The sequence below is a fragment of the Brassica napus genome, chromosome C8 (genome assembly GCF_020379485.1).
Source record: "Brassica napus cultivar Da-Ae chromosome C8, Da-Ae, whole genome shotgun sequence".
Lineage (NCBI taxonomy): Eukaryota > Viridiplantae > Streptophyta > Magnoliopsida > Brassicales > Brassicaceae > Brassica > Brassica napus.
Genome location: NC_063451.1, coordinates 43,412,603 through 43,437,685, shown reverse-complemented (window position 1 = coordinate 43,437,685; position 25,083 = coordinate 43,412,603). Strand labels below are relative to the sequence as shown.

The following is a 25,083-nucleotide window of genomic DNA, read 5'->3' as shown; positions in this document are numbered from 1 at the left end:
TTTTATACATATATATATGTATGTATATAACGGATCAGAACGAATATCTAGTTTATAAAATATAAGTATTTGTGTTTTGCTTTGTTATTTACGAATATTATATATTAATATTTTTTTGACTCTATAAATTAGGGACATCCAAATATTTTAGATCAAATCAAATTGAATAACAGATCAAATCAAATATACGAATATTTTCACACCTCTAGTTCGTGTGAGGCCCTTGTTGTATTCTTTTGTCACCGCTATATCATTTTCTAGTTTTGGGGTGCGACTACTTGGAGTGACTGAGCTAGCTTTTCACTGTGGTCAATTTCATAGTATGCGTATATTACTTAAGAAAATTATACTTAGAGATACATTTTAAAATCTCAATTACACTCTAAGGCACAATGTGCTTGTAACACCATTTTCTAAATGTTTTACCCAATTTACCAACTAACCATGTCTCAATTGATCTTGTAACACAGAACTTGTAAATACTTTCCCTAACTTAAAATCACTTAACCTAATCTCGTCTGATCCACCCTTCCATCTCCTCAACCTTTCTTTGTGTCTCTTTTGTGCTCTATTTTCTGACGAAGTACACCAAACTTATGCAATTTCGTGCACTTGATCTCTTATCCAGCGAAGACTACAATTTTATTTTTGATATTCCATTGACGATCGCTTTATTTGATTCAAGATTTGATTCTTACTTTATTGAAATTTATTTGAAATACTAGTGATTTCCATTATGAGCCTCAGTACACCTTCAGGGTGTTTAAGGAAATGTTCTATGGAAACATGCATGTCCACGAAACAGTGTCTACAAAATAAATGTCCACAATGTTTTGTACATCGGATGTTATCCCATGGTATTTTCTCCACGCCATCTTATTCGCCAAGATCTTGTGTACCAAGAGAGTATCCACAAAAATACATATTCAACCCGAGTCTTTCCATCACAAGTTTGTTGAGCAGATGGACACGATTTCCACACAGTTTGATTATTTAGTTATAACTAATATGTGATATATGTACGTAGTTTGTCTATCTGATTGGTGTCTATTTGTTTAGAAATTATCTATTTGTCCATCTTGTTAATATTACAAAGTGTTTGATATTGTAAGAAGTTTTCAAAAAGTGCTTATAGTTTTTGGTTTATAAAACATGATGAATTTTTTTTTTCAAACTCACATGTCTACAACCTCCATGTTGATCTCCTCCCGATGTGTCCTCCTATTATTATGTAAAACATAACTTGACTCTATATGTAATTCTTTTTGAGAAAATTACACTTAGAAGTAGAACCACTAGTATATATTAATACACTCATTAGTAAATAATATAATAAGCGCGACCTTGCACATGATGTGTTTTCATAAAGTCAAGGGGGGGGGGTTAATTTTCTATTCTTTTATAACTAGTTTTGGTCTTTGTTTAACGTTTTTAGGGTTTAGATAATTCGATATGCTTTAAGTGCAAGATATTGAGCGATTTGTTATAATAGTTTTCAAGGTCGGAGTTTTCACAATTTTTATTTCTAACTAGAAATTCTCAAATTTTGTTTGTCTCTGTTTCTCTTATTATTACGGTGAGATTTTATTGTAAATTTAGGAGTTTTTTTACTCATGTTGTTAAGTTGATTTTTTCTTAGTTTAATTTCTGGACTGTTCGTATAACTATTTGAGGAAGATGTATTCTTATTAACAAAGTCGAATACATTCTTGAGTTTTTATCCTTCTTTCTAAAAAATGAAGTTTTCTACACGGAAAAAGCTGCCGATTAACGTCTTCAACATATTATTTACGATATACATGATATTATAACTTGGTTTTGATACCATATTAAATTTGAGATTAGACTTTAACTCATTAACAAGATCTCTCTCTTTCTTCTCTCCTTTAAGGCACAATGCGACTTCCGTGAATTGCGAGTCAGGATGTAATAGTGAACAAACTAGTTTCACATGGGGCAGAAGGTATAGTGAACATGAGTGAAATAATTAGACTTTATTATTTCTTTTTGTTCACTACTTTGTCATCTTCTACGTTAAATTATCTCCCTAACTTTTATATATATATCGGTGCTATTAGAAACACAACGACGTATCTACTTGCTTTTGACTTAGAATTAATAGTTCTGTGTTTTTTTTTCTAAGGAAGAAGAGAAAGAGGTGATCATGGATATGGTTCCATTTACGGAGATTATGAAGCTGGTGATTTCAGAGGCCAAGAAAGTGAAGGACTTCAAACCCTTGTTCAAGGAATTGGCGTCGACCATCGAGAGATTAGTACCCATTTTCCAAGAGATCGATTTGTTGCAAGAAGGACTGGAGCCAGGTAATAAAGACTTAGTTGTTCTTACCAAACTGATGCTAAGCGCTAAAAAAATGGTCCACAAATGTTCACGCGTCCGGTTATACAATTTAGTCAAGATAAATTCGTATACCAAGAAAATAAAAAAAATCAATGATGATTTTGTCAAGTTCTGTCAGATTGACTTGCAGCTAATTCAGCATAGGGACCAGTTACGGTCTCGTTCACAAACGAGCCTAAACATGGAAAATTCTCCTCCTCCACTTCAAAAGCAAGTCCAGTTGGGTGGACAGCTTCCTTTAGGTCTCCAGGAGAGTCTGAAAATGGAAGATCTTTCATCCTCCGAAGCTAAAGAGCTTCGCTCGGCTATTCAAGAATCTCTTTTACTTCGTCGCCAACAGGAGGATCATGGAAAAGGAAAGCAAGTTCAGGAGGATGAACTAGTTGCTGTAGCTCTTCAGGAGAGTCTAAACAGTTTCAAGGATAATGGGAAAAGAAAGCAAGTTGAGGAGGATGAACTAGTTGCTGTAGCTCTTCAGGAGAGTCTAAACGGTTTCAAAGATAATAAAAGAAGAAAGCAAGTTCAAGAGGATGAACTAGTTGCTGTAGCTCTTCAGGAGAGTCTAAACAGTTTCAAAGATAATGGAAAGAGAAAGCAAGCTCCGGAGGATGAAATAGCTGCTAGAGCTCTTCAGGAAAGGATAAATAATGGTTCATCTTCATTTACTAGAGCTCATTCGTTCGATGAAGACGACATACAGTGGGTTATTTTGGAGAGTTTAACGAAAAAGAAAAGGAAAACAATATGAGTAAGAGTTGCCATGAGCTTATAAGAGTTGCCCAAACCAAAGTATCATTAGCCTGAGTCTCCTTTTTATTTTTACTTTTATTTTTCAGTTCTGCAAATAAGAGAGCTGCTCCTATTTCTGTGGGAACGCTTCCTTTATTACCTTGTTCTTTTCCATATTTCCATGTTTTAAGTTTGTTAGGAGTTGGAAACTCCAATTCATTAAAAGATTAATTTAAAAATTCTTGGATTCTCGCTTTTTAGAGAAATTGGTTTAAGAACAACTCTAACCATAACAACAAAGTTGATATTTTGTTAATTTGGGATAGGATGGAAAACTTCAAAATTTAAATTACTTTTAGTATTTCGATTTATATTTGGGTTCGGTTTATTTTGGGTCAAAAATTTTTAACCAAAATAAACTGAAATTAGTTTAGTTTGGTTTGTATTCTTCAGTTTGGTTTGCGTTTGGTTCACTTTAGTTAGAACTTAGATATGTAAATTATATTAATAATATATTCAAATCTAATAGAAAAACCATAGGTAGTATTACTAACAAGAGCTACGAGAGTAAATAATATATCAGACCACTGCTTATGAGATGGCCTATTAGCTCAGTTGGTTAGAGCAGGCGCATTGGTTCAGTTCTATCCAAATTTCTCAAGGTACTAATATAAAAATCAAAAGTAAGAAAGAGGCACTAAAAAAATAGAGAATCGATCGTGTGGGAAGAAACTTTCTTCCTTTGTTTTTTTTGCCAATTCTACATGTATCTTAATAACAAGTTTTAACAGATCTCTAATATATTAAGTTTAGTGATTTCTGCTGACATGTCGCTCGTAGAAGAGCTTTCAAATAAATTATCTTAATTTGATTGGTTGATGATTTTTATTTATTTTCAAATTTAAAAAAATCAATAATCATAGAACTAACATTTATGTCCAAACAACTTACATATTCCATTATTGCCAAACCTTCATCGATCTTTCTGTTTATTTTAATTTTGCGTTCTATGTGTGTGTCTGAATATACACGACTCTAGCTGGTTTCTTTAATAAAAGTTTGGCTTCTGTAATTAAAACTAAGTTTTCTTTGGTCCTCATTTTTGCCCTCTTGCTGATTTTTGTGTTGGTAATTTGACGGGGTAAACCGTTTTCAACTATATAATCTGAGCATACTCTAATTATGTTGTTCTCGAAGGTCATGTCGTTTAGAACTGTCACAATTTTCTTTCTTTTTATTAAAGATTAATAATTTATCGGACTTGAATTGTTGTTTTTTTTTTGGTAAAAGCTTTGTTGTTTATTAGTCTTTCTTTTATATATTATTGGTGTGTCACATACATTTGCTTTTCAGCCGGTGAGAGGATGAAGACAAGGTCATCATCTGTGATAGTGATTCGAGTTGGTTTTGGATTCATGGTTTCTTGTAAGAATGATGATCATCACTTTCACACGCCGTGTGGTGACAATTCTCGAGAGGTTTGAATCTTGATTCTAGATTTCAGTGTGGTGTTTAATTTATTTTTATTTTCTACGGATAGTGCTATTCAAATAAAATGTTTAAATAGCCATGTAGAAAAACTTAAAATAACAGTTAAAATCTAAAATCAATATGAAAAGTGTTGTGAATGAAGAGGGAAACTTGTGTGTATTATTAGGTCGACCAACTGGTCTTTATATACATATGGTAATGACGGTCTAAGTACTGGATCGACATGAAATCTTATTTATCCTTAACTAGATAATGACTAGCAATACGTAAGATAAACACCAACTATAATGTAGATAAACACAAGAGTAGATAGGCGCTAGTATGATCATGCGGATGAGCTTGGCCCGTCTTGCTACACGGGCTGATAAATGGGTCAATCACTAAATGGTTTATAACACTCCCCCTTGATCGACACATCCGGTCAAGGTTCATTCATGGTTTGGATGTTGCCTCATTAAAACCTCTCTTGACAAACCCAAAACCCAATGTGGTAAAAGGGAAAACAAGACAGGAAAAAGAGTACAACACATGAACTCCCCCTGATGAATGCATCACTGTAGTAGACGCATTCCCATCTGGTATCCGAGTCTTCTTGAACGTTGAAGTTGCCTATGACTTGGTGAAGATGATAAGCTGGATTCTCCTTGAATGAACTTGTAAGTCTTGGACGTTGGTATGTCTTTTGGAACTCCATTAAGATGTGGTCAGGATGTACATCTTTGCTGCTGATCACTCCATGTCTTGGTTGAACTGATGGTGCTTCAAACGGTGCTCGGATGGACTTTATAATCTGCAATAAAACTTTACTTGCAGGTCCTTTTTCATGTCCCACGGATTCTCTTTGGTTATATGGCTTTCCCAAAATGTGGACATTCCATATATATTGAGTCATAGACTCAGAACACATACGAACAACTTTACTTCATATCTTTCGTTCATTCGGACTTATATCTCTTCGTATGTGCCAATGGCTTTATCCATTGTAACCAATCATTCTTTATTTTCTTTTGTCGATCCATGTTGAGCTACAGACCTTGTCTATATTCGTTCATAATCATGAGTGTCTAAGGTCATACCATCAATAATTATTTGCTGCAATGAAACTCATCACACAATGAATTCGCAGTCATACACTCATGTCCTTTGTACATGGTTATCTATCTTTTCTTGCTTTAGCAATGCTTATAATCATTAAGCCACGACCAGACATCCTTCTGGTCACTATCCTGGTTTATGGTTCTCACTTAGGCGTGCTGACTTAATCATACACACACACACACGGCTATGATTTTTCTACAGACTTTCCATATGTAAAACATAGCATGTTTAATCAATCGATAACTTGTATCATTGAACCTTTGAACCATTAAACCTTTTTCCCTCAGTTGGTTTTTATTATGATCACAAGGAATTATAATATTTTCTGTATGGACTGACTGCACTAAGTAAATACTTAGTCTTTCATTTTACTTACAGCTGTTGTATATTACAATCCATAAACAACTTAGGAACAAAGCTTGTTCTATGAGAATTTCTTTCTCATATTTCTATGGTACGTTGATACCTTTATCCAATGATCCATTTGCTGCTTACTACACCATTATTTCTTTAGTAAATATCCAGACAAAATCAAACTTGATTTTCTGTAGTAGCATCCACCATATAGGAGCATATCTCTTTATAAATTGTTCATTGGTCCTTGTGAGTATCCTTGTGTAATCAAGCTATACTTGAACGTTATTTAGAAGGAACATGGACACACTATACCATGTGGCCATGTCCTTTAATCTCACGGAATTTCTTATCTCACAAGATCCATTCACATGTTTCTTTCTTAGATGGCTTTTCTGTATGTACATGGTTACTACGCCCATCTGTCTTATAATTACTTTGAATTCTTTGAACACCCCACATCCCTATATAGGTTTTATGAGTACTCTACGTGGGCTCATGATCCTCAGGTTATATCCTTCAAATCTCAAGTACTACAATCTTTTATGAGCTCTTATGTATGTAAATACATCTTTGGTGTTAACACTCTTTATCTTCAGTTTCATACTGTTCCAGACATGATCTAATTAGATTTTGAGATCTTATTATCCAAGACCTTTATACCTTGCAGTTTGGCTCCCAAACTACATGGTCTGGTACCTTAGATGTGTGGTTGCGCAACCTTATTTCTCTGTCTGAACTGGTTTCTCTTATGAACTCGGATTTGTACTATTCTGAGCACCTTTCATTACTTTCCGAGGTTCCTTATTATTTGGAACTTATTTGTCTATCTCTAATAGACATTGTAACAACTTGATTGTGTCTCTTAGACATCAAATTCGTGGTGCTTAAGCTGGTATGACATAGTCATTTTTTTTTTCTTTTCGGGTCAGTGTGTCTGGCATATATTTCTGCTAGCTTTTATATCTTTTGATCATATTCTTTTAGAACGTCTAGATCATAATCTTTGGTCTGAGGATCTTGCCAAGACAACTATGGTTGATACCATTATATTTCTCTTTTACTCTTTACTCTTTATCAGCCTGATAACTTTCTCCTTTCAAAGTTGGATAATCAGATTACTATCTTTTGTAATCTGTGTTCTTGGCCACTTGATTAAATCATCCATGTTTGGCACAAGAAACATTATAGTTTCGTAGAGGAAGTCTTATTTATCTAATATATATTCACAATCCTCATCTGAGGTTCCATCTTAAATGACACACATATATGTGGTGGAATATTCGTATTTTCTTAAGATGGTTTGTGTATATGTCTGGTTTATGACCCTTAATCATTCAGAGGTGGGAATGTCTATGCTTACATGTATGGCCTGATGTAAATCAATATTTATATACATAATGTCCTTAAGCTTTAGGCTGGACGTGGGTGATGTACCATTAGTGAGAGCTTTAAAGCTTTCCAGCCGTGTATATTATGGTTGTAAACCATGGAATCCAAATTTATGATATGATCATGGACTGTGGGTTTTAGTCCTCTCTCCCCCTCATGAACATACTCATAATTTCGTAGTGCTTAGGACAGTGGAGCCTTAATTATTTTAGTGATTTTCCCTTTTGTGTACTTATAACACATTGTGAGATTTTATGGGATCACTTTTGTGCCTTAATTAATTATTCATCATGTTTTGGATCAAGATGGCTAATCTGGTCATGCCATAAGTGTTTATTTCGTGGTGAACCATACTGGTTACCATGGCTTTATGCCTCTTTCATACTGATCCTTAGCATAGAATAAATCAGTAGAAAATATGGGTATAGGCATTAATTGATTTCTTTATAACTCAATGGGTCTCAATAATGTCGTGTCTTTTGCCATTGTCAGTACCAATTAATTGATTTCAAGTGATTGTAGGAAGGTAAAGTTGAACCTATACAATCAAGATGAAGTTAAATCTATGCGAGAAATCAATCTATCAGTGAACTGACTCATTAGTCTACACCCATCAATTGATTTTATGTGATTGCGGAAAGGTAAAGTTAAACCTATACAATCAAGGTAAAGTTAAACCATGCATAAAATTAATTATTAGTGGACTGATTATCCTTTTATTAAGGTTTTATTTGTTATTTAATCAAGAATCATCAAGCAAGACCAAGCAAGATAATATATAAAAACAAAATCGTGAATCATCAAGTAGGTCAAAAGCAAATCACAAAATCATAGACATAAAATAAAATTATCATGTCGAGATCTTTCTTTTAGTCAATGTATAAGCCGGCCTCACAATCTATATTACTCCACACGGCTTTCTTGGATTCATCCTGATCCAATGCCTCAGGATATCTCATCTCACTGTTTTGTTCCTCAATGCATCTTTTCTGAAGTTTCTCAAATCTGTCAATGGTATCTTTAATTTTCTGCTTTATTTGCTCAGTTGCCAATAGGTATGACAATAGGTCATTATAGGTTGTGAAACCTTTAGCTGTATATGATAGCAACCGATCCTTTGGATTGAATGTGGAATATGTTTTATACAGTAGATCATTATCTGTAACCACTTCATCACATAGTTCAAGACTATGGGCGATTTTCATTAGAGCAGAATCGTATTCTTCCACGGATTTAAAATCCTGGAACCTGAGTATCTTCCAATCATTCATGGCCTTTCGCCATAATTCCATTGAGTATATGGATTTTAGTTTTATCCAAAGATCATAAGGATCCTTAATACTTTCGTACTTATTTCTCAGTTCCTCAGTGAGATGATAGCACATAATTGTTATTGGCTCTATGCTTTTCACTTTCAACTTCATCATTTCTTTCAATGATACATTTCCCGAGTCCTCTAGACTTCAGGGCAATTGAAGTGTTCATTTCCCATTCTGGATAATTATCTCCAGAGATATCTAGGGCAGCATAATCCGAAGGCTCAAATCTCGACATCTGAAATCATTAATAAATTCATGATTTAGAATTCTTGCAACTAATTCAAATAATTAGTGCATATGATTTCATAAGTCTATCTATAATACTTTAGGCTACACGGCTCATGTTTTGTGATGCTTAGGCCTTACGGCTTTAATCTCAATCAAGGGCACAAGGCCGCATGTATGAACCAATGCATTATGCCTCACGACCATTCAGTATGATTGATAACAAAAACACAATGCCACATGATCCATATCAATCAAATAATCTAGCAACCTAACTCTCATTCAATATGTAAATTCTTTAAATCAATCTTTCAGGTTTTAAGTAGTGAGAGATTTAAGGTTTCAAGGCCTTTAGGAATATCAATCAAGATTAAGGGTTTCAAGGCCTTAAGGATTTCGAATCTTGAGATTAGATCTATTAATCAATTTATCAATCCTAACATCTCAGATCATCAATCATCAAACAAAGAAATTTTAAAACCGATTTAAACTTTTAGGGTTTCAGTTTGAGTGATTTAGATTCAAATTTAAACAATCTTATCAATAGCTCTAGGTGATCAAACAATCAAAGTTTAAATCAAACAATTTAAAACCGATTTTCCAAAATTAGGGTTTTTAGGAGATTTCGAAAAACTTTGATCTTTGATCAAGGGGATTTGATTTGAGATTCAAAATCATTAAGACTTTGATTTTAATTGATCAATGGATCAATCTCGAATTATGGTTTAGGGGATCGGACTTATTCGAGCTCCGATTTACTCTATAGGGTTTGATATATTTTCCCTATGGTTTTCATCTTTAGAGTTCTGATTTTAGTGTTTCAATCTTTACAAAACAACCATGTTCAATTCATGTTCTCAGAATTAGGATTACCTTTGTTTTGCATATTGTAGAAACCGGACCACCAAGATGAACCTCGAACGGACGTGAGCTGGCTGCTTCGGGATCGCGAGCTGAGAGGATGCGATCGGGTTAGGTTTGTTAGATCGCGATCGCCTTGGTTGTCTCTCGCGAACAGGTTGAGGCTGATCGTCGGATAGAGCTGAGGCAGTGACGGGAACGCGAGGCGGGATTGAGTTCAAGGGTTCGTCTGAGCTGAGATCGGGATGAAGCTGAGACGGTAATGCTTGCTGGAACGGAATCAAGAACGAATTAGGGTTCTTCGGGATTAGGGTTCCAAAAAACCAAGGCGGCGCCGTCTATTGTTTCTGCCAGTGTGGGCGCGTCTGAGATCGGATTGACGAACGGTTTTCGCTGATAGATTCGTCTTGTCCAGAGCTTCAATTTGATATGTGGCTCGTGGTCTGATTCCTCGAGGTTTGAGAGATAGATTGATTTTAAGTTATGCCTGGATTAGGGTTTATGTGTGACGAATTTTAGGTTAGGTTTTGTCTCAGGGTTTTGGAGTCTATCGTGCTGATAACGTGTTATGAATGAAGAGAGGAACTTGTGTGTATTATTAGGTCGACTAACTGGTCTTTATATACATATGGTAATGACGGTCTAAGTACTGGATCGACATGAAATCGTACTTATCCTTAACTAGATAATGACTAGCAATACGTAAGATAAACACCAACTATAATGTAGATAAACACAAGAGTAGATATGCGCTAGTATGATCCTGCGGATGGGCTTGGCCCGTCTTGCTACACGGGCTGATAAATGGGTCGATCACTAAATGGTTTATAACAAAAAGCATATTTAAATTTTATTTGCAGATCTTATCACTTTAAATCTTCATCATCTTTTAAAAAAATATTATATACAAATTAGGTAAAAGTTATATTTTGAAATACAAATTTCACAAACGTAAATGTTTCATTATTTAAAGTCTTCAAAACAAGTTATCATAAAATAAAATTTAAAGAAAGTGAAAAGCAGACAAAAACAATATCTTGACGTGAATATTAAACTTTGTGAATCTTGTAATTTATGAGTTGTAGAGACGACAAAAGAAAAAGACGAGAGACGATACTTTATTAATCTTTAATAAATCTTATTTATACTTTAAAAAGAAGAAAAAATTAATTGTTTCATTAACAAACTTTTGGCTTATATACGAACCGGGGTTTGGCCGGTTCATTGGATCGCCGATTTCCGGGTTTTTGACGGTTCGATAGGAGTTTTTAACTGGTTCGATTTTAGTTAAGTTTTAGCATTAACCAGGGTTCTAAAAATCGGTCTAGGCGGCGCCAAGGCCCCCGCCTAGGCAGCAATTCGGTCCTATCCGAAACGATTTTCTTAAAATCTGATTTATACCGATTTATATGATTCAAATTGGTTTAAACTGTTCTAAATCAGTTAAAATTGGTTAAAATCAATCTAAAATTGTCTATATATGTTAAATAAAGCAATAATATTATTACAAATCTACAAATTTGTCTACTTTCTTCTGTTTTGTATATCTAATTTTGATAACTCATCACAATAATTTTATAATTAAATTTAAAAACTAAAATATGTTATACAAATATATAAAATATATGAAATAAATCAATAATTTCCTAACGTGCCTAGGCCTCGAATAATCCGCTTAGTCGCTAGTCCTCTATAAAGCGCCTAGTTACCGCGTAGCGATTTTTAGAACATTGGCATTAACCCAACCTGGATTATTTTTGGTTCATGGTTCAATCCGTTTCGACCGCCGGTTCGGTCCGGATTTAAAAACACTGCAATCAAGTTCCTCAAGAGTCGGTAATTCTCTATCACTACTGTTCATTATTTTCGAACATACGAATAATATTGCATTAAATGTAACTATTTCTTATTTTGCTAATTAGTTAATTCATTAAATGTAATTATTCCTTGTTGAGGTAGCAGGTGCTTGCGATTTGTTAGCCGCACAATTACTGCAAAACTAATTATAGCAAAATGTCTTTAATATCTTTCCCTAAACTGTTTCTTGACTTTTTTGAAAAAGATACCATGTATTTGGCTAAGTCACCATGCGTAAGTATATGGTTTGAACTACAGTAATTACATTTCATGATCATAGTTATTACATAAATCTTGCTAAAATAGAACACCAACTTAACCGTTTTTCAACATGATGGTTCCTCTCTCGCACACCATGGCGAGATTGTGCAGCGAATCAGTGATGCATGAAAAATGAGTCGAAGCTACAACAACAAAAAAATGTCGCCGACGTTATGTTTGATAGATACAAAGTATTGAACTTTAACTAAGGTTAGCAAAAATACTTCTTCCGTTTCTTAATAAATGTCACTTTAACATTTTTCAAACATATTAATAAAATGATTAAAATATATTTAAACTGTTATTAATTACACATATTTCACCAATAATGTTTGAGATAAATAAAATTGTTTACAAAATCAGTGCAGTTTACAATTAATTTTCAGCTGAAAGTAAATATAATTTGCATTGGAATTCTAAAATACATATTATTTTTTCGTTTTTATAGATATTGACAAATTAAGTGTCCTCAGTTAAATAGGCTTTGAATGTATATATATATATATATAGATAGATATATGTAATATAATATGAGACATATATATATAGAATAGTTCTTAAAAATTTCTATAATGTAATATGATATAATTTCAAAAATGAAAATGCTTTTACGTATATAAATACAATTATGGGGGAAATTATTGTGTTTCAAAATGTAGTTTTTTTTTTTTGCTTAACTGTGAATATCATATTAATGAATAGGTTTACAAGTTAAGAGTTTATAAACAAGCTTTTGTTAGACATGAAAAAAACAGAGAAAGAACATTCTAACAATCTGAGAAACATTTAGAGAGGCGCTTAGTTTAAACCAACCAAAGGGCCATGAGATGCTTGAATTCTTTCCTGGTCTTTCGAGCAGAAATTGTGTTCCTGACAGTCTTATCAACAACCTTGAAGCGATCCGGTGGAGTCAGCAACTTGTTGTTGAAGATCATGTCATTCCTTTCAGCCCAAATGTTGTAGATTATAGCTTGGACTGCGATATTCCTCAGAGTTCTTTGTGGCTTGCTGATATTCTGAGAACACCAAGCCAACAGCTGAGGCCAGGAGACGAAAGTGGTGGTTGTACCCGGCAACTTAGCGAGCATTCTTTTACAAAAAAAAAAAACTTAGCGAGCATTCTTCTCCAAAGATACTTGGTAAAATCACATTCCACAAAGATATGATCTCTCGATTCATCTGAAGAGGAGCATAGGCAGCATGAGATAGGTGTGAGCATTCCCCATAAAGCCAGTCGATTACGGGTAGGCAACCTATCTAGAACAGCGACCCACATAGTCAAGGCATGCTTTGGAATGTGGCCTTTGAACCCGACCGTCTTGTGCCACCCACAAATTGGTTGTCTTTCTCTGACGATGCTACATGTTTTGCTTGAGCTGAAAGTCTGAAGTTTCACTCCATCAACTGTCCACGAGAAGAAATCCGGTGTAGCATCAGTAGAGGGAACATTGACTGTCGTTAGGTCCACATGAAAGCTCACTGCCTCCTCTGATCGTGGAGCTGGTAAATTCCAAAAAGATTCACTCACTGCCTCAGATACGGTCGCTGATAGATGGAGCCTTAGAGCACAAGGCCCAGAGGGTCCTATAGAATCAATCAAGGATCCCAGCGGAGTCCATTGATCGAACCAGAAGCTTGCAGAACAGCCATTTTTATAGTACAAGTGATAAAGGGCCGGGCCAGAGGCCTGAGCTTAAGAAGTGATTTCCAGTGCCAAGAGTCGTGGGCATGTTCGGAGAGGGCCCAGAAATTACTGTCCTGGAGGTGGTAATGCTTGTGCCAAGCCACCCATAGAGAACCTCCTTCTGCAAATAGAAGCCAAATAAACCGTAGGCAGAGGGTTTTGTTCTAAGTCTCAAAGCATCGGAGGCCCAGTCCTCCTTCCTTCTTAGGAAGGCAACAAGTCTCCTAAAATGTAGTATTTACTAATGCAAACACAAAATATTATGTTTTTGATACAATTGAGACTAAGTCATGCACCACGATTCATATTAGCAACACAGTCCACATGAAATGTTGTTTGCGTGTGCCATGGCGTTATACGGTCCGGATAATTGTGTCCAAAAAAAATAGTTTGGTTAAAATCTTATCGAGAGTATCAAAGTCATTAACCAAGTTTGACACCGCACGCTACAATAGATTATCGTGAGTATCAAATTAAGTCATTGCGTATAAATACTCAAAGTCATTGTATATATAAACTAACTGCGACTTATAATTTACAAATTAAATGATGTATATTATGGTTCATTCGTGATGTTTTTAGGTATAAACGTCAAGCACTCATTATACATACTTGTCTATGTCTGCCCTATACTTACAAGAAAAAGTTCACTTACTCCTGAAAATTTGATGCATATTTGTTTGTCTGCAGGCCCTTATATTTCAAGTAAAAATCATTTACTCGTGAAATTTGGTTGGATTTGGTACCAACTTTAGAGGAATTTTAATTTTACCAAAAGTTTGTTACCACTTATCAAATTTATCTTTAAAAAATAATCATTTTCATAAATATTCTACATTTGACTCAACTTCTTTTGAAAAAATTGTAGCCAACCAGAGACGAATCAGGTAGTTGTTTTTACTGAGTCACAACAACTAGTGAAGAAATACATTAGTTTTTTAACAAGTCATGGGTGCATGTGCACCTTCTATCATCCATCTAACTTCGCATTTGTAGCCAATTTAGGGTATTTTAAACAATTTCTCATTTTTTTATCGAGTAATATTATAGGTAACTAATATTTTTATTATGCTTCATTTAAAATATTAAATTCAAAAAGTTTAAGAGAATATTTTTAAACTAGGATCGTATACAAAATAGTAATTTAGATATAACGTTGCAACTTTGTAGAAAGAATTTTAGACGTTTTTATTGAATATTTAATGGTTAAAGTGCTTATTATGTTTTGTATTTTTATTTGTAATTTTTATTTTGTAATATAAGTTTTTTTTAGTTACATCATCCAAAATATAGAAATTCAACATATTCTATAAATATATAAAATTGACAAATTGTAAATGTAAACAAAGTTAAGTACTCATTTTTATATTTTCGGATTTATTTTCCCGCCCAAGATGCGGACCACACCTAGTTTAATTTTAATTACAAAACTGTTATGCACAAAAAAATATTAATAAATTAATGCTCAGAGATTCAATTTAAAGAACCTATCACTAGATGCCCTTTAGAAACCTATTAGCTCGAGGTGGAACAATCAGCTCATTCTTACTTTTTGCGGAAATAGGCTTTTTGAACAGTACGCATTGTGGCTATTCTTTTCAAACTTTGTAGCAGTGTCTATTCTATATTGAACTAAACAAAAAATATCAAAAAAAATAGTACATGAACTCTACTAGTTATGTTGTGATAAAAAAAAGAACTCTACTAGTTATACATTTTTATTCTTGTACTTTGTAATAGTGCATATTTCATACTGAATTAATCAAAAATTCAAAAATATTACATTAACTCGCAGAATCGTACTTATATTATATATATTATATTATATATATATATATATATATATATTGACCGTCAAAGCCCAAATATGTTAGTTATCCGTTAATTTATCAAAACAACGTCATTTTAGATACATTATGTAAAAATTGAAATTTAAAAATACTATATAAACTCTCAAAATCGTGCTTATATATATTCACCGTCAAAGGTGTTACTCATCCGTTAATTTATCAAAACGCGTCATTTTGAATAAATTTTGTAAAATTAAAAATTAATTTTCTTGAGAGTTCATATAGTATTTTTGAATTTTTGTTTAGTTCAGTATGTAATATGTACTACTATAAGTTCGAGAATCAAAAGGCATAACGCGTAAAATTCATGTAGTATTTTTGAATTTTTATTTAATTTAGTATAGAATACACACTAATACAAATTTCAGGAAAAGAATAAGTACGATGGATCAAATTCACGTTGAAATAGGCCATTTTTCTATCGTATTAGCATAAAAACTCTCATATCTTATCTCCTTTGTATTGGTAAGAGAATTTTATTGGTAAGACTGGTAGTGTAAGTTTCTTATTTCAATAGCAGCCGATCAGCCGTGTTGTCTTTAGTTTGGATGACAAGGCGGCTTAATATAACAATTGCAGCTATGATATTCTTGTCTGTTTGGAACAATAATATCATTACACTCGCAATACTCAAATTTGTGAGGTGACCTTACTTCGTTATGACACCTTCTAGGGCCACATTTTCCAGGATACCTCCCAGGCCATCTACATATGTCTAGGTCATTCGCTTAACAATTTTCCAGCAACAACCATAAAGAAACAAACTAAAAGTTAATATGCACAAATCAGTTTCAAAAAAAAAAAAGTTAATATAATAATTATTATTATTATTATTATTGTTATTATTATTATTATTATTATTTTGCTAAACAATGATTGACACGATATATCTATTACATTTTGCTCGCTTTTTATTTATCGCCCAGTTTTGTTTGTAGGAATAATGAGTATTTCAACAATCAGGATCGGATATGTACCAAGATCAATGAACCATTGATTTTGCCCCCCCCCCCCCCCCCCCCCCCCTCCCCCCAAATTTTTCGACATTTTAGCTTATAAAGGTTTTTAAAACCGTTTATGGCCCCAAATTTTGAGATCCAGTTCTGTTCACAACCAGTGGCGGAGGCATGGCTTAGGGAGGGGGGTCAGTTGACCCCCATGAAATTTCATTGCAAAAAAATATTACATGTATTTTCTATTAAATAATTAGTGAAATGTTATAAAATCAGTGTATTGACCCCGCTAAAATATTTACTCAAAACTAACTTGACCAATGATTTAGTTATAATGACCCAGTTAAATTTTGTGGCTGGCTCCGCCACTGTTCACAACTTGCGGATATAGAATCAAAGGAACAATATACAGTATTTACCTTTCACAATGTTCGAAACTTGGAACATGAGAATTGAGAACGCATAAAACAACAACCGAAATAGCACACTTCATGATTTCAGAAATGGATAAAAGGTTGTTTCTATTAATTGTAAAAACTTTTTGTTTTTCTTTATCACTCTCGTGAAAAGATGTGATGTTTCTTTGTCCATACACATTACAAATATACTTAACACAAACTAAAAATAGATCTTAATTTTAGCTTAAGAATAAAAACCCAAACAAATTCAAAGCATATTATTGTATGGTTAATTTAACGAAGTCAGTGAAATCAGTAGGTTATTTTTAGAAAGAAAAAATACCTTTTCATTTTTATATTGGAAGTTGAGGATACATAGGTTATATTCAAGTTGACATCATACTATTAATAAAACACTATTAAGTAAACACATTATAATTTGATTGGTTTTAAAATATAAACATGCTATGATGACGTGAATTCATGGCTCAAATGTGACTCAATGCCACCTAAAATTAGATTTGATGATTAGACTAATGATTACACGTACAAAAGCCTTGTTTAATAAAACAAAAACGTTACTATTTAGTTCTTTACATAAACAACCAAATAAATTAGTCAAATGTTATAGCGTAGTCAAACACGGAAAAATGGCATATTTCAACCAGAACTACCCGTCGTGTTCATTCATTTGCAACTTTGTAGTAGTGTGTATTTTATACTAAACTAAATAAAAATAAAAATACTACATGAATTTTACGTGTCGTGTTTTTTTTATTCTCAAACTTTATAGTAGTGCATATACTATATTGAACTAAAAAAAATCAAATACTATTGAAACTTTCAAAATTATGCTTATATATATTAAATATTAAAGGTGTTAGTCATCCGTTAATCTATCAAAACAACGCCATTTTGGATAACTTCTGTAAAATTAAAATTTTGAAGTTACTACACAAACTCTCACAATTGTGCTTATATATATAGACCGTCAAAGGTGTTTGTCCACCAGTGTAAGAGTTCGAGCTCCCAAAAAATATATTTTTAAAATTTTACAGACTTTATCCAAAATTACACGTTTTGATAAACTAAAGGATGAGTAACACCTTTGACGGTCAATATATATAAGCACGATTTTGAGCGTTCATGTAGTATTTTTAAATTTTACATAATTTATCTTAATGACGTCGTTTTGATAAATTAACGGATGACTAACACCTTTGACGGTCAATATTTATATATAAGCACGCTTTTTAGAGTTCATGTAATATTTTTGAACTTTTGATTAGTTTAATATGAAATATGCACCACTACAAAGTTTGAGAATGGAAAAAGGCACGACGCATGAAGTTCATGTAGTATTTTTGAATTTTTTGTTTAATTCAGTATGAAATACGTATTATTACAAAGTTCGGGAAGGACGGCGGTAAAGTTCAGCGTTGAATTAGGACCTTTCCCAAGAGAGGATTAATATTTGAACCCAAATGATTCATGTTTACCACATTGTCGGTACTATTATTCATGTTTACCTTCATTAAAGAGATATTTTCAAAAATACATTTTTCATTAAGAAGCAAAAAAACTCTTATATCTTTGATATATATATATATATATATATATATATTATTTTTATTTTTTTGTCGGCACCCATCTTCTAAGATGAACTGGTAGGCGGATTTGAGTCGTTCCGAAGAGACGCTATATCCGACTGGGTCTGATCTATATGGAAAAAAGAACACTGCTACTTCTCGACTCCTTAGCGAGAGAATCTGCGCGCAAATTCCTGGTCCTGGGTATGCGGACGATGCTGAAGTCTGAAAAACTGGCTTGTAGAAGTCGGAATGAGATTAGCTCGGAGGCAAACGCCGGCCATTCGGAGGGGTTTGCAATCATGTCCACCAGGTCAGAGCAATTCGTCTCCATGTAAATCGTGGTACAGTGTAACTCTCATAAACATAACATCGCCCATATGAGTCCTTCCATCTCAGCATGGAGGACTAATATGCTTTTCCGACATCCTTGAAGTCCAAATCTCTCAACTCCCATTTGATCCTTGTAGAACCACCCTAGACCACTGACCGTGTCATTATCGATCCATGATGCATCAATTTGACAGGTCGGGCGTTGGGGATCCGCAGAGAGAGTCAAGCTAGTCGAAGGAGCAGAGTGTGTCTCCTCTTCCTCTCCGTCCTCGAGTAAGTTGGCTTTTCTCCAGCACTCGGCTTCAATGGAAGCTAGCTGAAGGGTGTCAAGTGGTGATAATTATATATATATATATATATATATATATAATAATAATTTTTTAAATAAATAATTAAAAATAATAATATTTGTTTATGTTTTCGAATTATACTTTTTCAAATTTGAACTTTTTTATAAAAAAGAAAAATTTGAATTTTCTTTTTTCAAATTTTCTTTATGAAATTCGAATCCTTTTTGATACTATTTAAAAAAAATTATATTTTTAAATATTTATTTATATATTTATTAGAATTCTAAACTTCATATTCCAAAAACTCTAACCCACCACTCAACTCTAAACCTTAACTCTAAATTAGTTAATCCTAGAGTTATAAATATATTTTCTCTCTTTAAAAATGAAGTTAAAAGTGGTTAATCTAAACATAAAAAGTGATACCAAGACTGTGGTATTTTTGGCAATTTCTATTTTATCAATCACAATAGAAGCAGCAGCAATAGAGAGTAACGAGATCACAGCAATGTGTATGGTTCGATCAGCGACATTTTAATTTTGTTCCAAGCAGATATAGGGCCGTTTATAGCTGGGCACAAAGCTAGTAGTCATTATTTTACTTGTACTTGGTACTTGATTTGCCTTGCACGAGTAATAAAATTTTCTAACTTATATTTGATTTGTTAAAATGAGTACTAGTCATTTCTAGTACTTGATCAAAAATGAATTACTTGCAAGTAAGTTGCTCCGCTCTATTACTTGCTATTTACAAGTACTTTTGAACTATTTAAAAACTAATTACTAAATAATATTCTATTAAAAATAGACATGAAAGTTTGTCCATCCTAGTTACTATTTAATACTTGACTAGACGGGTACGAAACAAGTAACATGTATAAAAAGAATAATGAGTATTTTTGTCTAATCCTAAATACAAATAATAGAAAAGATAAATATGAACAAGTATTTAATAGATTATGTAATAAATACCAAATATTGGATTAAATAACGGAGCAAGTAACAAATCAAATACTAACAATAATATATTCGATATGAAAATTGTTGACTTGTTGCTCAGTTACTTGTCTTGGCAAAAACGAATACTTAAATTTTCAAAGCGGATATGAATTAATTAGCGAGTTTATGGCAAGTAACGAAAAATGATGTCCAGCCCTAGAGCCGTTACAAGCGCCTACTACAGAGAGGGACCATAGCAAATATGATGGTTTACATCATGACAAAACTTGAATCCTTTGCACATTCCTCAGTGGCTGATAAGAACATCGTCATCATCTATTCAGATGAAATAAATAAATAAAATCAATCTTAATTTAATTTTCTGCAAAAAAATATTTTCCCCAACTAATGTAAACATATAGAAAAGTTTGTAACAAAATTTCATATTCTTTCATAATGCTTAAACGTAAAGGAATATAAAAAAGTGCAGAATCAACAATAAAGTTACGATGTTGAAACAAGGGCTTTTTTAAGCTGTCTCCATAGCTTCAGCAGGACCGCCTGAATCGCCGTTACTTCCATTTACCGAGCCAACTTCGGTTTTGGGTGTTCTCTCGGCAAGTCTCTCTAGCAGCTCCTGGCAATCAGCAGAAGTTACCATAACACCCAAACTGTTCTTCCCTCGCCAGCAACTTATGGCTATTGTTGATGCATCCACCTTCACCGGTTCTTCACCTGAGATATAACCAAAACTGTAAGAAAAACCACACACCATATATGAACAAAGCATCTAACATTGAACCAAAACAGTACGCACCGTCGCTGAGAATCACCACGCAGCATCCCAGGACAAGGTCAATTGCTTTCTGTCCCAGCTGTTTATTGACAAAATCTGGGAACTTGATAGATTTGTATTCCAGAAGATGTTTGAAGTCTGCCATTGGACTGTAGAGGACTTGCTTGGTGATGTATGGAAGGATCACAGGTAGCCCCTCAGATGAGATACGGAACGAGCAAGGCTTGCTCCCACCTTCTTTCGCCGTTTGCCTCTCCTGCGTTTCAAACGGTTACTAACGACCAGAGATGAGTGAATAGAAGTTTTGGTACTTACAAACATCTTGAGGCCAACGGAAGCAATCTTAAGCTGCTGTCCGACTGCGAAATTCAGCTGAAGAACTTCCTTGACAGATTTAGAAACGTAGTAAATCCTCTTCACGCTGCTTGTGTCGGTGTTTCTCGTCACGAGGTGGCCATACAACGGGAATGACTCATCTCTGATACCGTAAAACTCCTTGATGCTATCGATCAACGTCTCGTCTTTGAGGAAGACAACAGGGTCAAAGCCTTTCCACTTCCCTTGCATAGGTACTTTTCTCTTGTCTCCTGCGTGACTCGAGCTGTTGGCTTCTTTCTCTTCCTTGATGGTTTCTCCCTCTGTGTTTTTTTCCTTCTCAGGCTCCACCAGGCTAACATCTTTCTCAATATCTGCATCTGCTTCTATAACTTTTTCTACTGGACTCTCTACTGGTTCAGCATCAGCAGTGACAACCGCTTCTTCAGCTGGGGACTTTTCTGTCGAGTCAGCAGGTTTGTTAGATGAGTGCTTTCTCGGATTTGGTTTCTCCTGAAATTCTGTGAGAAAAACTACCGATAAATTCTTTAGAACCAGAGGAGATTATTAACCAATGATTTAGGAAACATGTCCTTTCAAAATAAAAAAATCACCTGGCAAGGGTGAAACTTTGCGAAGGACAGCGATGAAAAAGGCTCCAGTGTTTTGATCATGAGGTATTATTCTCATGCATCGTTCAAGCGGAAGATCAGAGACTTCAACAACTGGTTCATCAGGTATAGCATCCACCAGAAACTTATCTGTTTCTTTGCATCCACCATTCTCATTCTCTTCAGTTGTTTCGCTCGTTTCCTTGAGGTTCTTCCCAGAAGGAAACATGCTCACAAGAACTCCGCCTCTCCGATTTTGTGGAACGTCTTTGTAAGAAGTAAACCACGCACCTTTATCACGCACCTGGATCCAACAGAGGCAATAACAGTTATATGAGTAACACCATCAGATTTTATAAAAGAGGGTATTGTTCAATAAGGTTGAATAATGGTAGGAACTCACCTTCCATGTCTTAAGACCTGGTCTTCGTATAAGTTCAGGAAGCTTATCAGAAACATCTACAAGTTCAACAGAGTCTCCACACCTCCTTAGAATCTGAATTCAAGCAAAGAGTTCATACGCATCCACACACATAAGCAGTTTCATAATGAAAGGTGAAGAAGTTGCTTGAAGATTACCTCAGCAACAACAGCTTCATCCTCAACTGGGTTCATTGAGCAGGTTGAGTATATCATTTTCCCACCAACTTTCAACAGCGACAAACCTGGACAAGACCAAGCATACATGTTTAAGACAGGCAGGTCACTGAAGAACAACTTCACGGACATATAAGAAAAGCTTACCCCTCATAGCAAGAATAACCTGTAGGCTATGAAGTCCATTGCCCATTCCTGAGTTCCTGTGCAGAAACCAAAAAGGAGTCAGAATTACAAAAACAAATGCATCCTAAGACGACGAATAGGAGAAAAAGGCAAAGTTGAAAACACCATTTCCGCCAGATGTCTGGAGCCTTGCGCAGTGTGCCATCACCACTGCACGGAACATCGCACAGAACACGGTCAAAGGAAAGTTGATTAATGGGCATATCTTCACTTAGTCCTTTCTCTGACGCTCGGAACTTGTTCAGGCGGCATCCAGGAAACTGTTGCCCTTCATGGTTAGTCACTATCAAGTTTGATGTGCACATTCTCTTTGTTTGGTGGATAAGAAGGTTAGATCTTTGGAAATCTACATCGTTAGCTACCACCTGATTTATTTCAGGAGAAACAAACGATCAATTATCCATCCACCTAAAACCAGAGTTTGTAAATTAAAAATATGAAAGAGCAATACAAACCATTCCATTAGGTAGAGTTCCTGGTTCTGATGCTCCATGTATAATCTCAAGCAGCTGAAATGTTTTGGAACCTGGTGCAGCGCACACTGCTCAGACACAAACAGAAGATAAGTGATCAGTATAGTCTTATGGTCAATGACATCTCTTCCTTTCGCAAGACGGATACTTCTTTGAGCCCTTTGAAGACTTTTATGTCTCAAAAAAAATATGAGATGAAGATTAACTCACTGTCAAGTACAAAATGATCTGGATGTACGTCGAGGAAGAGAGGAGGTACCTGCAATTCAACAATATTTTGATATATTAGTAACAAAAAAAAAACAAGGTTAATTGAGGGAGAGCGTAGTAAAGCTATCTTACCATACTAACAGCTTCCTGCCTGGTAATGTTTCCAACTTCGTTTTCTAATTTCAGAAATTCATGAAACCTGATAAAAACACAAAGAAGAACCAATCATGTGTAACACAGCTAACACACAGTCTATTCAACCACACACTAAAAAGTAAAAAGTAACAGAGTAACAAGAAACGTTCAAACGTTAGTGAAAAGGGTACCTCTCAAGTGTCTTATGTTTCCTAATCTGCTTTCTAGAAAAATTAGAATGCCAAGCGAGGTTCTTCGGATACCAAGGCAATGGCTTAATAGCCTCCAATTCACCACCTTCTATAGCCTAGAGAGCAAAAAAAACACATGAGATCATTGATACAAAGACGTTAGTGTAAGTTACCAACAACAAACATTGTATCTTTACCTCAGCCTGAAGAGATTTAACGAAGTCATTCTCCAATATCGATATAATATCATCGCAAAACTGGCTACTGCATATCATAAAGAGAGAGGAGGCATATAGTTAGAACCTTAAACCTCGAGCCATCCAAGTTGCAGTTGATAACTTTTACTTCCAAGGTTTTACATTGGGAGGACAAAAACCTAAACCTCACTGATACTATGAACAGATTAAATAGTGAAGAGAAAGAAAAAAAAACATTACTTGGAGTTAACCCTAAACGCAGCAGGCAAAGGCTTACGAAGAATCTCCATAAACACATCCCACTCTTCTGCTCTCACTATCCCTTGTTCCTATACAAGTAATCAAAAACCCTAAATAGCTCTTCAAATTAAAAACAGACATAAACTGTCTCTATTTATTACAGAACCACGAGTGTGTTATTACCTTGTAATACTCCTCGAAGTTAGGGTTGTCGGTTAAGATAGGTTCCCAGCTAGGTTTGTCAGCGACGGCGTTGTCGGAAGCGTCGACGGTAGGATCGGTCCTGGGGCGTTTCCAGACATTCTCTCTGCTTTCTTTGAAATGTTTCCTCTGGGAACGGCCTCTGTGTCTTCCTCTTCCCATTGCGGCAGCTCTCGTCGGAAAAGAAAGATTTGATTTTTCCGCCGCCGGGACGAAAAAAAAATCTGTGAGTGAAGCAAAGTGTTGTTTCTTCTTCGTTTTCTTGCTTAATTATCTGGGCTTTCTTAATGGGCCTTAGGGTTTTAGTTTTGAGGATATATATTTGTAAGCCCGTTTATTCTTTGAACCATTTAAAAGGAAGTAATAATGAAACCACACAAAAATATACACATGTTCCTAACATGATAACAGAGGGAATGGAGAGAAGCACATGTGTACATTGATGGGAATCAAACACAAAACCAACAGTAAAATACCTCATCGATGGATGGATAAAAATGTAATTATGATGGATCGTTTAGCACAAGTCACCAGAAATCTAAAGCATGATGTCTTTTCTGAAATGAACTTGGAATACTCATGGGAGCTGGGCAAGCACATTCCTCAGCCTTAGAAAGTGAGTTTCAAGCTCTTACACCAGCACTGCAAAACTCATGGTGTGAAGGCACCAAAGCTGGCGCTGGCTATAACTTAATACGAGAAGTATCAAATATGACAGTGGAGTAAGAAGTTTGAGGAGGTAGAGTTTTAAGCGGATTCAAAAGCGAATCAAACAAACCGGCAGATTTTCTTGCAATTCAAAGCATTCCAGCAAACTTATTTTTTTTATTTCACTCTTATTGTTTGGCCCCGGCGTTAGTCATAAAGTATTTCAAACTCGGGTCAACCAATACAATACGTTTTCGGTCTAGTCCACTCTGTAAAATTAAATGCATTTTTTCTGGAGC

The 25,083-nt window shown here is 34.6% G+C and overlaps 1 protein-coding gene across 2 annotated transcripts; it reads right to left on the bottom strand.

Moving 5' to 3' along the window:
• Positions 1–20,338: 20,338 nt before the first annotated feature.
• On the bottom strand, positions 20,339–24,390 carry LOC106415936 (RNA cytosine-C(5)-methyltransferase NSUN2). 2 transcript variants are annotated; one of them, XM_013856745.3, is made up of 15 exons: positions 24,119–24,390; positions 23,936–24,024; positions 23,696–23,762; positions 23,499–23,614; positions 23,305–23,371; positions 23,173–23,221; positions 22,945–23,030; positions 22,595–22,854; positions 22,451–22,506; positions 22,286–22,371; positions 22,110–22,202; positions 21,710–22,010; positions 21,096–21,628; positions 20,802–21,036; positions 20,339–20,719 (listed from the first exon to the last, which is right to left on the bottom strand). In XM_013856745.3, exons 1-15 carry the CDS (start codon positions 24,296–24,298, stop codon positions 20,514–20,516), a joined length of 2,424 nt encoding a protein of 807 aa, XP_013712199.2. In that variant the 5' UTR covers positions 24,299–24,390; the 3' UTR covers positions 20,339–20,513. The 2 variants fall into 2 exon arrangements, with proteins under 2 accessions (XP_013712199.2, XP_013712200.2); XM_013856746.3 differs by having other exon boundaries at positions 21,096–21,616; positions 24,119–24,388.
• Between the last annotated feature and the right edge of the window lie 693 nt (positions 24,391–25,083).